The 15,303-nt window shown below is 44.7% G+C and overlaps 1 protein-coding gene across 2 annotated transcripts in view; it reads left to right on the top strand.

The window, feature by feature from the left end:
• LOC118399009 (CUB and sushi domain-containing protein 3-like) overlaps nucleotides 1-15,303 on the top strand; it is a 908,305-nt gene that overhangs the window by 698,220 nt on the left and 194,782 nt on the right. For both annotated transcript variants that reach the window (XM_052472732.1, XM_052472731.1), the window contains exons 32-33: nucleotides 12,511-12,624; nucleotides 13,743-13,838. In XM_052472732.1, coding sequence (XP_052328692.1) covers nucleotides 12,511-12,624; nucleotides 13,743-13,838 — 210 coding nt within the window. The remainder of the gene's footprint in view (nucleotides 1-12,510; nucleotides 12,625-13,742; nucleotides 13,839-15,303) is intronic.

The following is a 15,303-nucleotide window of genomic DNA, read 5'->3' as shown; positions in this document are numbered from 1 at the left end:
CCCTCTCTTTCTCTTTCCCTCTTTCTCTCTCCCTCTTTCCCTCTCTTTCTCCCTCCCTCTCTCTCTTTCCCTCTCTTTCCCTCTCTTTCTCTCTCTTTCTCACCCTCTCTCTCCCTCCCTCACTCTCACCCTCTCTTTCTCCCTCCCTCTCTTTCTCTCTCCCTCTCTTTCTCTCTCCCTCTCTTTCTCTCTCCCTCTCCCTCTCTTTCCCTCTTTCTCCCTCCTTTCTCCCTCCCCCCTTTTCTCCCTCTCTTTCCTCTCTCTTTCTCTCTCCCTCTCTTTCTCTCTCCCTCTCTTTCTCTCTCCCTCTCCCTCTCTTTCCCTCTTTCTCCCTCCTTTCTCCCTCCCCCTCTTTCTCCCTCTTTCCCTCTCTTTCTCTTTCCCTCTCTTTCCCGCTCTTTCTCCCTCCCTCTCTTTCTCTTTCTCTTTCCCTCTCTCTTTCTCCATCCCTCTCTCTTTCCCTCTTTCTCTCTCCCTCTCCCTCTTTCCCTCTCTTTCTCCCTCCCTCTCTCTCTTTCCCTTTCTCTTTCCCTCTCTTTCTCTTTCCCTCTCTTTCTATGTTTCTCTCTCTCTCCGTCTCTCTCTCCCTCTCTTTCTATTTTTCTCTCTCTCTGTCTCTCTCTCCCTCTCGATTTTTCTCTCTCCCCATGTCCCTGAAAGAACTGGATGAAACAGAAAACAGTCAGACACCATCAGGTGGAGAGCACGAAACTGAAAAAAGATAGCAGCAGAGAAATCTTAACACTGGGGAAAAGGAAAGGGAATCTGAACTAATCATTGGTTTAATTTCCATATAACCTCGTAAGCGTCTGTCAGAGGGTGTTAAGTGAGCGAGACGCGTTTGGGAAAGGGCAATCTAATGCTGCGGAGGTCTGTGTGTCGAACAACTCCCTGAAATAGTGCTGAGCCAGGTGTTAAGGGTTGTGTCCCAATTGATACCCTACTCCTTATGTAGTACAGTACTTTTGACCACCCGATGGGCCCTGGTCAAAAGTACTACACTGCACTACATAGGGAATAGGGTGTCTTTTGAGACAAAGCCTTGTTCTGCTTATGGGCTGAAGTACTTTGCTCGGGAGGTGCTAACGGTGTGTGTGTGTGTGTGTGTGTGAGAGAGAGAGAGAGATTATGACTGGAAAACAGGGTTTGCACTAGCTGCCTGTGAAACAAAGTGCTTGGCTCTCTGCTTGAGTATTATCGCCAGGCAGTAGGCTTTGTAACCAAATATGTAGGCTGTATAAACATGACTTTGAGATGGTACACTGTAGCTCTAATTCAAAATGTTTCTTTGACTTAGCCCTTACAAATGTAAATGTATTGCTTGAACTTAAATATGTCCCTGAAAGGCTAGTGTCCTTACCCTGAAAGGCAAGTGTCCTTACCCTGAAAGGCAAGTGTCCTTACCCTGAAAGGCTAGTGTCCTGACCCTGAAAGGCTAGTGTCCTGACCCTGAAAGGCTAGTGTCCTGACCCTGAAAGGCTAGTGTCCTTACCCTGAAAGGCTAGTGTCCTTACCCTGAAAGGCTAGTGTCCTGACCCTGAAAGGCTAGTGTCCTGACCCTGACAGACTAGTGTCCTTACCTAGTTTAAAAACGGAAACATATTCATATGAGGAATGGATCACAAAAGCTCCCAAAAGCTTCTTACAAATTCCAATATTCCAATAGATAGGCTTAAATGTTTGAGTGCTTTTTCTATTATGAGAAAGAGGTCTGAAATCTGAACGATATCAAAAACCATAGTGTGATCTGTTGCCAGGCATACAGGGACTCAATCCTCCTCTGGCTCCATGGCGTACAGGGACTCAGTCCTCCTCTGGCTCCATGGCGTACAGGGACTCAGTCCTCCTCTGGCTCCATGGCGTACAGGGACTCAGTCCTCCTCTGGCTCCATGTTCAGTTCTCCTCTGGCTCCATGGTGTAGTCCTCCTCTGGCTCCATGGCGTACAGGGACTCAGTCCTCCTCTGGCTCCATGGCGTAGGGACTCAGTCCTCCTCTGGCTCCATGGCGTACAGGGACTCAGTCCTCCTCTGGCTCCATGGCGTACAGGGACTCAGTCCTCCTCTGGCTCCATGGCGTAGGGACTCAGTCCTCTGGCTCCATGGCCTCCATGGCTCCATGGCGTACAGGGACTCAGTCCTCCTCTGGCTCCATGGCGTACAGGGACTCAGTCCTCCTCTGGCTCCATGGCGTACAGGGACTCAGTCCTCCTCTGGCTCCATGGCGTACAGGGACTCAGTCCTCCTCTGGCTCCATGGCGTACAGGGACTCAGTCCTCCTCTGGCTCCATGGCGTACAGGGACTCAGTCCTCCTCTGGCTCCATGGCGTACAGGGACTCAGTCCTCCTCTGGCTCCATGGCGTACAGGGACTCAGTCCTCCTCTGGCTCCATGGCGTACAGGGACTCAGTCCTCCTCTGGCTCCATGGCGTACAGGGACTCAGTCCTCCTCTGGCTCCATGGCGTACAGGGACTCAGTCCTCCTCTGGCTCCATGGCGTACAGGGACTCAGTCCTCCTCTGGCTCCATGGCGTACAGGGACTCAGTCCTCCTCTGGCTCCATGATGTAGTCCTCCTCTGGCTCCATGGCGTACAGGGACTCAGTCCTCCTCTGGCTCCATGTTGTACAGGGACTCAGTCCTCCTCTGGCTCCATGGCGTACAGGGACTCAGTCCTCCTCTGGCTCCATGTTGTACAGGGACTCAGTCCTCCTCTGGCTCCATGTTGTACAGGGACTCAGTCCTCCTCTGGCTCCATGTTGTACAGGGACTCAGTCCTCCTCTGGCTCCATGATGTAGGGACTCCTCCTCTGGCTCCATGTTGTACAGGGACTCAGTCCTCCTCTGGCTCCATGTTGTACAGGGACTCAGTCCTCCTCTGGCTCCATGGTGTAGTCCCCCTCTGGCTCCATGGCGTACAGGGACTCAGTCCTCCTCTGGCTCCATGTTGTACAGGGACTCAGTCCTCCTCTGGCTCCATGGCATACAGGGCCTCAGTCCTCCTCTGGCTCCATGATGTAGTCTTCCTCTGACTCCATGGCGTACAGGGACTCAGTCCTACTCTGGCTCCATGGCGTACAGGGACTCAGTCCTCCTCTGGCTCCATGATGTAGTCCTCCTCTGGCTCCATGGCGTACAGGGACTCAGTCCTCCTCTGGCTCCATGTCAGTAAGTTGTGCTACTCTATTAGTAAAAAAACATTTCTTCTAACATTGCAAGACATTAGAAATCGTAATTATGAGAGACATTTTCAGTAGAATGTCAGGTACCAACAACAAAAAACATGCGTCACTCCAACACGTGAAGCTGTACAGTACAGTCTGCAGTTGATGAAGTCTGCCTCCCAGTAGACTCTACATGGATAATGGTCTTTCTGCCAGCCAACTGCGGTAGTGTCCTGCCAAAGCCACTGAAATAGTTGAAGCATTACAAACATTCCTTACTGCACAGGGCTCATGGTCTCTGTTCTCTCTGTTCAACCATGCACATTCCCTGGTGAAGCTTTTCCTCAGAGTTTGGTTCAGTTGACTTACTCTGGCCCAGTATTGGAGTCGGAGGCTGGGCTTGTCAGTGGTATGATTTAGGGAGGGAGCTCTGTGTCTGTGCAGTATCACAACTGTTGCAAATTCAGACATTTTAATGCATTGCTGTTAGACTTCTCCACACACTGTTAGAAATGTGACTCTCCCCAAACACAATTGTATTGACACAGGATTGTAAGATCGTAGCTCTTCTCTCACCAAAACTATAGGCCTATATTTCTTATCAGGTAACACAGATGTGTTGCCTTGACAGTTAACATATCTCTCAGCCTGCGTTATTTAATGTGTTTCATCAGATGTGTTAATTGTGTTGGCTCTGTTTACACTGCAATGCAGAACAAACTGATGGATAACGCGGGAAGGACTTCCAGCTCCTCTTCATCTTGTTGTGTTGTTTCTATTATCATATGCATATGGGCCAGGGGGAGTTCTAGATTCTTGGGACAGAAGGAGTTCTAGAATCTAGGGACAGGAGGAGTTCTAGAATCTAGGGACAGGAGGAGTTCTAGAATCTAGGGACAGGAGCAGTTCTAGAATCTAGGGACAGGAGCAGTTCTAGAATCTAGGGACAGGAGGAGTTCTAGAATCTAGGGACAGGAGGAGTTCTAGAATCTAGGGACAGGAGGAGTTCTAGAATCTAGGGACAGGAGGAGTTCTAGAATCTAGGGACAGGAGGAGTTCTAGAACCTAGGGACAGGAGGAGTTCTAGAACCTAGGGACAGGAGGAGTTCTAGAATCTAGGGACAGGAGGAGTTCTAGAATCTAGGGACAGGAGGAGTTCTAGAATCTAGGGACAGGAGGAGTTCTAGAACCTAGGGACAGGAGGAGTTCTAGAACCTAGGGACAGGAGGAGTTCTAGAACCTAGGGACAGGAGGAGTTCTAGAACCTAGGGCCAGGGGAAGTTCTAGAATCTAGGGCCAGGAGTAGTTCTAGAACCTAGGGCCAGGGGAAGTTCTAGAATCTAGGGCCAGGAGGAGTTCTAGAATCTAGGGACAGGAGGAATTCTAAAATCTAGGGACAGGGGGGGTTCTAGAATCTAGGGACAGGAGGAGTTCTAGAATCTAGGGACAGGAGGAGTTCTAGAATCTAGGGCCGGGGGAGGTCTAGAATCTAGGGACAGGAGGAGTTCTAGAATCTAGGGTCAATGGGAGTTCTAGAATCTAGGGACAGGGGGGGGTTCTCAAATCTAGGGAAAGGAGGAGTTATATAATCTAGGGAAAGGAGTTCTAGAATCTAGGGCCAATGGGAGTTCTAGAATCTAGGGCCAATGGGAGTTCTAGAATCTAGGGCCAGGGGGAGTTCTAGAATCTAGGGACAGGAGGAATTCTAGAATCTAGGGCCAATGAGAGTTCTAGAATTTAGGGACGGGGAATTCTAGAATCTTGGGACAGGAGTTCTAGAATCTAGGGACAGGAGTTCTAGAATCTAGGGACACAGGGAGTTCTAGAATCTACAGTAGGGGAAACATTCACAGTAATGACTTATGATTCACTCTGGTTGCAACCCAAATGCAACAGTAGCAACTATGGGGAGATGTCTGTCCATAATAAAGTGTTGCTCTGCCTTCTTAACAACACTATCAACAGGGCAGGTCCTACTGGCCCTAGTTTTGTCACACCTGGACTGCTGTTCAGTAGTGTGGTCAGGTGCCAGAAAGACTGACTTAGGAAAATTGCAGTTGGCTCAGAACAGGGCAACACGGCTGGCCCTTAAAAGTACACAGAGATGACATGCATGCATGTCAATCTCTCATGGCTCAAAGTGGAAGTGGAAGAGAGATTGTTCCTGGGGGGGACTGTGGGAGGGGTCCTTGAGCAGGGCATTGACCCTGGATGCTTATGTGTGTCGCTCTGAATTGGAATCTGTTGGGTGACTGGTATGATGTAGTTGTTGAATTGGAATCTGTTGGGTGACTGGTGTGATGTAGTTGTTGAATTGGAATCTGTTGGGTGACTGGTGTGATGTAGTTGTTGAATTGGAATCTGTTGGGTGACTGGTATGATGTAGTTGTTGAATGGGAGTCTGTTGGGTGACTGGTATGATGTAGTTGTTGAATTGGAATCTGTTGGGTGACTGGTATGATGTAGTTGTTGAATGGGAGTCTGTTGGGTGACTGGTGTGATGTAGTTGTTGAATTGGAATCTGTTGGGTGACTGGTGTGATGTAGTTGTTGAATTAGAATCTGTTGGGTGACTGGTGTGATGTAGTTGTTGAATTGGAATCTGTTGGGTGACTGGTGTGATGTAGTTGTTGAATTGGAATCTGTTGGGTGACTGGTGTGATGTAGTTGTTGAATTGGAATCTGTTGGGTGACTGGTGTGATGTAGTTGTTGAATTGGAATCTGTTGGGTGACTGGTGTGATGTAGTTGTTGAATTGGAATCTGTTGGGTGACTGGTGTGATGTAGTTGTTGAATTGGAATCTGTTGGGTGACTGGTATGATGTAGTTGTTGAATGGAATCTGTTGGGTGACTGGTATGATGTAGTTGTTGAATTGGAATCTGTTGGGTGACTGGTGTGATGTAGTTGTTGAATTGGAATCTGTTCCACAGTGACTGGTGTGATGTAGTTGTTGACATGGAATCTGTTGGGTGACTGGTGTGAGAGTAGTTGTTGAAGTACTGGAATCTGTTGCCATGACTGGTGTGATGTAGTTGTTGAATTAGAATCTGAGCCACTGGTGTGATGTAGTTGTTGAATTGGAATCTGTTGGGTGACTGGTATGATGTAGTTGTTGAATGGGAGTCTACATAGAGCCATGACCGCATGGAACTCTATTCCACAGTACAACACAGAGCCATGACAACATGGAACTCTATTCCACAGTACTACACAGAGCCATGACTACATGGAACTCTATTCCACAGTACTACATAGAGCCATGACTACATGGAACTCTATTCCACAGTACTACACAGAGCCATGACTACATGGAACTCTATTCCACAGTACTACACAGAGCCATGACTACATGGAACTCTATTCCACATCAGGCAACCGATGCAGCAGTAAAAAAAAACTGGTAAAAATACACCTTACGGAAGAGCGGGAGACTGAAAAGACACAAGTGCTAACACACGCTCTACACACACACGCTCTACACACACACGCTCTACACACACACGCTCTACACACACGTACATTGTAATATTGTTTTATACATTTTGTATTGTAGATAGGTAGTGGTGTAATAATGTTATATGATGTACTGTTTTATCTTTTGTTTTATTTGTAATGTAAGTGATTTAATGTGTTGGACCCCAGGAAGAGTAGCTGATGCCTTGGCAGGAACTAATGGGGATCATAATAAACCCCAGGAAGAGTAGCTGCTGCCTTGTTAGGAACTAATGGGGATCCCTAATAAACCCCAGGAAGAGTAGCTGATGCCTTGGGAACTAATGGGGATCCATAATAAACCCCAGGAACTAATGGGGATCCATAATAAACCCCAGGAAGAGTAGCTGATGCCTTGTTAGGAACTAATGGGGATCCTAATAAACCCCAGGAAGAGTAGCTGCTGCCTTGTTAGGAACTAATGGGGATCCCTAATAAACCCCAGGAAGAGTAGCTGATGCCTTGGCAGGAACTAATGGGGATCCCTAATAAACCCCAGGAAGAGTAGCTGATGCCTTGGCAGGAACTAATGGGGATCCATAATAAACCCCAGGAAGAGTAGCTGCTGCCTTGTTAGGAACTAATGGGGATCCCTAATAAACCCCAGGAAGAGTAGCTGCTGCCTTGGCAGGAACTAATGGGGATCCCTAATCAACCCCAGGAAGAGTAGCTGCTGCCTTGGCAGGAACTAATGGGGACCCCTAATAAACCCCAGGAAGAGTAGCTGATGCCTTGGCAGGAACTAATGGGGATCATAATAAACCCCAGGAAGAGTAGCTGCTCCCTTGGCAGGAACTAATGGGGATCCATAATAAACCCCAGGAAGAGTAGCTGCTGCCTTGTTAGGAACTAATGGGGATCCCTAATAAACCCCAGGAAGAGTAGCTGATGCCTTGGCAGGAACTAATGGGGATCCATAATAAACCCCAGGAAGAGTAGCTGATGCCTTGGCAGGAACTAATGGGGATCCATAATAAACCCCAGGAAGAGTAGCTGCTGCCTTGGCAGGAACTAATGGGGATCCCTAATAAACCCCAGGAAGAGTAGCTGATGCCTTGGCAGGAACTAATGGGGATCCATAATAAACCCCAGGAAGAGTAGCTGATGCCTTGGTAGGAACTAATGGGGATCCCTAATAAACCCCAGGAAGAGTAGCTGATGCCTTGGCAGGAACTAATGGGGATCCCTAATAAACCCCAGGAAGAGTAGCTGATGCCTTGGCAGGAACTAATGTGGATCCTAATGGAAGCTGCTGCCTTGGCAGGAACTAATGGGGATCCCTAATAAACCCCAGGAAGAGTAGCTGCTGCCTTGGCAGGAACTAATGGGATCCCTAATAAACCCCAGGAAGAGTAGCTGATGCCTTGGCAGGAACTAATGGGGATCCATAATAAACCCCAGGAAGAGTAGCTGCTGCCTTGGCAGGATCTAATAAAAGTACAAAATTCCACCATATCCCCTTTGTTGCGTGGTACTTTTGACCATAGGGCTCTGGTCAAAAATAGTGCACTATATGGGATTCACATGGTGACTGTTAGCGTAAGATACACAGGGCTCCTGAATGGGATTCACATGGTGACTGTTAGCGTAAGATACCATTTCTTTAAAGCAATAAATCAAAGGGAATCACAAAGTATATTTTAGCTCGATTTTGGGCACAGGTCCAGAAATGGCTGAAGAATTGCAACATTTGCCTAGAACTAACACTATAGATAGCAATACTGGGTGATTTGAAAAGCCATAGTCAATCAATCAATAATATTATAATTATTTTAGCAAAAACATGTATTTTTCATTTACAATCTGTAGAAGCTATGAGAATAGAAAGGTTCAGTACTGATAGAAATCCAAAATGGATGATGTTGAGAGATCGATGGGAGAGGTTGAATGGCGCTGAAGGGTGGGACTAATAACAAGAACCAATGTAAAACATACGGAGTCTGTAAAATGTATATAGGTTCAGAAATGTTGTGAAATAGCACAGTTACAAATAGAAATCAAACTGAATGGACATCAGAAAGAGAGGAAGGACTAAAAACAAAATAACGATTGTAAAATAGATTGTGCCTGTAAAATGTGTATAAAATGTGTGGACTGAGGGTGGAAGCCTGGGTGTTGTCTATTCGTTTACTCCAATTGGGGGAAGGGTGGTAGGGTTTGGGGGGAATAATAAAGGTATATTCTAAAAAAAGGGATGAATATCTATATAGGTATGTTGCTACGCACGCCTCTATGAAGAGGGAACGCGACACCCTGCTACAACTAAACTCTCCGTGAAGTGAAAAAGGTATGGACTGTAGGTGCGAGTAAGAATGACAACAGGCAGAATGTGGTACCGTTTACAAGGACTTTATTCCTTCACACGGTAATATGGGGAAAAGGGGCTGGACGGAACCAAAGCAAAGAAAGTAAATCTCAAAGCCCCCCCCCTCTCCTATCTTACCTGCCTACCCACTACTTACCTAATTTAGCACCACCTGGTGCCCTAACCAAAATACAGGGGGTGGTCCGCCCAGGTCTTACCTAGTGTGCCTAGACAGCGAATATGCTACGGGTATATGTATGCCCGCGGGCCTCTTGCCTAAGCACTCCCTAGGTGCCTTCCCCTTCCCCCCTGGGAACAAATGAAACAGAATATTAAACAATTTCACAAACAAACTAAGAAACAAACAAAGGACATCAAATAAGCTCTATCTGAGCAACAAACTCACAAAACATACCAACTCTCAGCAATGAACTCCCAGCAAAATCTCTTTCCTACAAAATTCTCTCTCCTGAAAAGAACACTGGCATTTATATATCTTCAGATGGAATGGGTAATTGGAGACAGCTGTCTTGACGAGGGGGTGGGGTCAGCTCTCCAATTAGCCATGGAGTCGACCAATCAGCTGCTTGAGGGATTTCAGGAAGCCATTTTCCTGAAATAAACACATGCAAATACACAAACTACAACACATAAACTGGGGAACGTAACACACATATATATATATATATATATGTGTGTATGTACATGTATGTATATGAATATACAGTATATATATACCAAAAAAAGATATGGGGGATTGGAAATGATGCAGACAATTACATTGATGGGAGCAACAATCTTCTCTTTAAAAAAAAAGTATATTTACTATCAGGATGACTATGGGGTGTAATGACACACCCTGTGAGAAGCTCTTTAACTTTAACTAACACACCCTAGTTGATTAATTCACCTCTTTATTAACTAACTTCTAGTAGATTAATTCACCTCTTTAACTAACTAACTTCCAGTAGATTAATTCACCTCTTTATTAACTAACTTCTAGTAGATTAATTCACCTCTTTATTAACTAACTTCTAGTAGATTAATTCACCTCTTTAACTAACTAACTTCTAGTAGATTAATTCACCTCTTTAACTAACTTCTAGTAGATTAATTCACCTCTTTAACTAACTTCTAGTAGATTAATTCACCTCTTTAACTAATTTCTAGTAGATTAATTCACCTCTTTAACTAACTTCTAGTAGATTAATTATCCTCTTTAACTAATTTCTAGTAGATTAATTATCCTCTTAACTAACTTCTAGTAGATTAATTAGCCTCTTTTAAATAACTTCTCGTTTAGTCATTATCCTCTTTAACTAACTTCTAGAAGATGAATCCACCTCATTAACTATCTTCCTAATCCACAATTAGTAGGGCAAAATGGTGCAAGCAACACAACGACAACAGCCACATCGAAGCAGCGTTACCAAAGCAGAGCAAGGGAAACAACCACCCCAAGGCTCTGAGCCGAGTAGCGCGCGCTAACTAACCAGCCATTTCACTTCGGTTACACCAGCCTCATCTCGGGAGTTGATAGGCTTGAAATCATAAACAGCGCAATGCTTGACGCACAACAAAGAGCTGCTGGAAAAACGCATGAAAGTGCTGTTTGAATGAGTGTTTACGTGCCTGCTTCTGCCTCCCACCACTCAGTCAGATACTTGTATACTCAGTCAGATTATATGCAACGCAGGACACGCTAGATAATATCCAGTAATATCATCAACCATGTGTAGTTAACTAGTGATTATGATTGATTGTTTTTTTAAAGATAAGTTTAATGCTTGCTCGCAACCTACCTTGGCTTACTGCATTTGCGTAACATGCAGTCAGTCTCCTTGTGGAGTACAACGAGAGAGGCAGGTCGTGATTGCATTGGACTCGTTAACTGTAAGGTTGCAAGGGTGGATCCCCCGAGCTGACAAGGTGAAAATCTGTCTGTCTGCGCCTGAACTAGGCAGTTAACCCACCGTTCCTTGGCCGTTATTGAAAATAAGAATGTGTTCTTAACTGACTTGCCTAGTTAAATAAAGATTAAATAAAGGTGTAAAAAAATGAAATTAAAATAAAATCGCCAAATCGGTGCCCCAAAATACTGATTTCTGATTGTTATGAAAACTTGAAATCGGCCCTAATTAATCGGCCATTCCGATTAATCGGTCGACCTCTAGTCCATATATTATGATAACATTTTGTGACGTTTTGGTCCGTTTTGGTCTTCGGGCAGTTAAATTTTCAATTTTCATTGAGAAAGGTCGAAGTACGGAAGCCAATGTCTACGCCCCTTTGTCTGTGATTGGTCAACAGTACTACACCTAGTAGGAGTGGGAACATGAAGTGTTTTCAAGCGATTTTTTTCACTTGAGAAATCCTTCACCAAACATCTTAGTTAGATGTAAAATTGAGCAACAAAGACCTCCTCTGTAAAAACATCTAAATTATTGTCATATTTCTTGATTTTTTTCTTTGATTAATTCAGACTATTTTGAGGAAGTGTTTCTGGTCTTTAGGGATTATGCGAGCACGGACAGTCACTTGCGAAGCATAACCTATGTATTGCGGACACCTTTACAACTTCCTGTTTCTCCTGAGAAGAAGTAGTCTTAACAGAAAAAATTGTCATTTCATAAAAATGTAGGGCAAGTGCAGTAGAGTTTTGTAATGCTAATGAGTAATCCGTTTTTTCTGCCTTCACAATGACTCTCAAAGCGGATAGAGAGGCTAAATTTAGGATACTTCTTTATTACTCTTTATTACTGTATACAGTGGAGAGGGAGCCCCCAGGGTGCACCAGTTTATTGTGGCCTCACTCCAAACACAAAGAGAATGGTCCCCGAGAGGTTTTCAATTAAAATATTTAAATAAACATACAGTCCTGTTACCTCTGGAAGTCCTTGCTTCAGTTTTAAGGTCACTGCTGTTGTAATGAAGAATAATGATGTACTTTTGTGATGTTATTGGCACAATGAATAAAATATAAAGCATCTCAATATGCTCGTCGCTAAAGAGAGCAGGAGCAGTTGACAAGACAGTAATTGTATAACGACCCGTTTTATCTATTTTGCCGCGCTTTAGTACCTACTATGCGCTGAGACTTACTGGCTTCGGAGGGGCCAAAAATAGATGTCACAATTAAGCTCTCATGCATTTTCTAAATGGCCACCGTATATAACATTACGCCTGTGAAATTATGAATCATGTTAACACAATAGTGTTTGTTAATATTTTTGTTTAGTTTCACACGTCAATCTCTCTCTCTCTCTCTCTCTCTATCTCTCTCTCTCTCTCTCTCTCTCTATCTCTCTCTCTCTCTATCTCTCTCTCTCTCTCTCTCTCTCTCTCTCTCTCTCTCTCTCTCTCTCTCTCTCTCTCTCTCTCTCTCTCTCTCTCTCTCTCTCTCTCTCTCTATCTCTCTCTCTCTCTATCTCTCTCTCTCTATCTCTCTCTCTCTCTCTCTCTCTCTCTCTCTCTCTCTCTCTCTCTCTCTCTCTCTCCCGCTTTCTTTCTTTCTCTCTCTCTCTTTCTCTATTTCTCTCTTTCTTCTTCAGTGTTGTTCGGGCAGTTTGTCTTGTTCCAGACGTCACTCAATGACGTGGTGGACATTTATGACGGGCCCACGCAGCAGTCTCCACTCCTGTCTTCTCTCTCTGGCTCCCACTCAGGTAATACAAAAAGCAAGCAACGTAACACAATGACAGACACGTCAGCACAGAACTGGAGTTTTTGGATGTTGAGTTTTTCCTTTTGTCACCGTTTTGCCGCTTGCTCTTTGAGGGTCTAGGTTGGTGTATTGTAAAAGCACTTTGTGACAACTGTACTTTGTGACAAAGGGCTTTGTGGCCACATCTGTAGGGCTTTGCATTAATCACACATTCAACCCTATTATTTGGTATCACTTTAGTCTCCAGCACCACTCTATCAGAATCCCAGTACACCTCATTCACCTCTCAGGAACATGGCTGGATGGATGGAAAATGGCATGGTTGTGGACCAATGTGTACCATGTAATCAGAAACACTTGAAAATATGCTCTTGACGAAGAGGTAAGTGCTGATGCAGAGCCATACTTTTCCCCCTCATCCCATCTCGGGGATGAGACCACGAAAGTGTCAGAGAGGCTGAGAAGAAGAAGAAGACAACGACGAAGATGAAGACGAAGAAAAGAGAGGAGAAGAGGTGGGATGAGAGTGCCTCTGGCTTGATTGGAGTTAGCAGTCAATAAGACGCCTCCTATCAAAGTAAATGAATGTCCTTCTTCAAATATAACATTGAACCAGCAGGTGATCAGTTCTGCACTGAAAGGCTTCAGAGTTCAACAAAGCCAGATTGGAGATCAAAGTGATTGATTAATCCAACGGATACATTGATCTGTGACTGGGTCGGATCATCCATTGTTGGACAGCCAACCTACAGATGTGCTATCTTAATTTGATCACTCTTTTGTCACATAGAATTTTCCTGCACGGCAGGAAATGTAAATTATAGTGTATTCCATGTTTAAAAAGGCTTCTAAAGTTTGTATTTTCCACTTTTCCCACTTGATTTATCCTAACTGAAAGTGTATCAACCCATACAAAAATGTCCATTAATAATAATCCACATAATAATGACCGTTTCCTGTTTCTGCAGGATTTAATTCCTGCTGGGAGAAACTGGTCAAATTATGATTTCACATATGTACAAATTAATCAGAAGAATAACCTCCATTTCGTCCTGTGAAATGTTTGTGTTCGGTGGACTTGTAAATTGTGTTTGATTGATAATGTCTTTCTTTCTTCAGGGGAGTCTCTACCCTTGAGCACTGGTAACCAGATAACCATCAAGTTCACCACAGTCGGCCCGGAGACGGCCAAGGGCTTTCACTTTGTCTATCAAGGTTGGTCTTCCATAGATCTTTCATATGATGTAGATTATTCCTGAGTACGGTGTCCATATTAGGATATCCCTGTGACTCTTAGGCTGTCCTAATATGGACACCGTGCATATGAAAGCAAGCCCTGTTTGTCTACCAGGGTTGGTTATTTTAGATCTGTGATGACATTATTCAAATGTTGTAGCAATTCTCTTTCATCCAACGCCAGTCAAGCCAGAGGCATGGATTGAGTTTAGTTGTATCTGTAATGATACTCTCTATGTATTCAAAATGACAGGATACAATGAATTCAGAAAGTATTCAGATCCCTTGACTTTCTCCACATTTTGTTACGTTACAGCCTTGTTCTAAAATTGATGAAATCAATGTTTTTCCCTCATCAATCAAACACAATGAAATTTTGGCAAATGTATTTAAAAAAACCCCGCAAATATCACATTTACTTTATTGAAGCAATTGGAGAATTCTTTGGTATGATGCTACAAGCTTGGCACACCTGTATTTGGGGAGTTTCTCCAATTCTTCTCTGCAGATCCTCTCAAGCTCTGTCAGGTAGGATGGGGAGCGTCACTGCACAGCTATTATCTCCAGAGATGTTTGATCGGGTTCAAGTCTGGGCTCTGGCTGGACCACTCAAAGACATTCAGAGACTTGTGCCAAAGCCACTCCTGTGTTGTCTTGGCTGTGTGCTTAGGGTCATTGTCCTGTTGGAAGGTGAACCTTCACCCCAGTCTGAGGTCCTGAGCACTCTGGAGCAAGTTTTTTTTCAAGGATCTCTGTACTTTGCTCCGTTAAGCTTTCCCTCTTGACTAGTGTCTCAGTACCTGCTGCTGAAAAACATCCCCACAGCATGATGCTGACACCACCATGATTCACCGTAGGGATGGTGCCAGGTTTCCTACAGACGCAACGCTTGGCATTCAGGCCAAATAATTCACTCTTGGTTTCATCAGACCAGAGAATATTGTTTCTCGTGGTCTCAGAGACTTTAGGTGCCTTTTGGCAAATTCCAAGCGGGCTGTTGTGTGCATTTTACTTATTAGTGGCTTCTGTCTGGTCACTCTACCATAAAGGCCTAATTGGTGGAGTGCTGCAGAGAGGGTTGTTCTTCTGGAAGATTCTCCCATCTCCACAGAGGAACTCTGGGGCTCTGTCAGAGTGACCATCAGGTTCTTGGTCACTTCCTTGACCAAGACTCTTCTCCCCCGATTGCTCAGTTTGGCCGGGCGGCCAGCTCTAGTTAGAGTCTTGGAGGTTCCAAACTTCTTCCATTTAAGAATGATGGAGGCCACTGTGTTCTTGGGGATCTTCAATACTGCAGAAATCTTTTGGTACCCTTCCACAGATCTGTGCCTCGACACAATCCTGTCTCAGAGCTCTACGGACAATTCCTTCCACCTCATGGCTTGGTTTTTGCTCTGACACGCACTGTCAACTGTGGGACCTTATATAGACAGGTGTGTGCCTT

Source organism: Oncorhynchus keta, chromosome 20 (genome assembly GCF_023373465.1).
Source record: "Oncorhynchus keta strain PuntledgeMale-10-30-2019 chromosome 20, Oket_V2, whole genome shotgun sequence".
NCBI classification, from domain to species: domain Eukaryota; kingdom Metazoa; phylum Chordata; class Actinopteri; order Salmoniformes; family Salmonidae; genus Oncorhynchus; species Oncorhynchus keta.
This window is presented reverse-complemented; position numbering and strand designations above follow the sequence as displayed.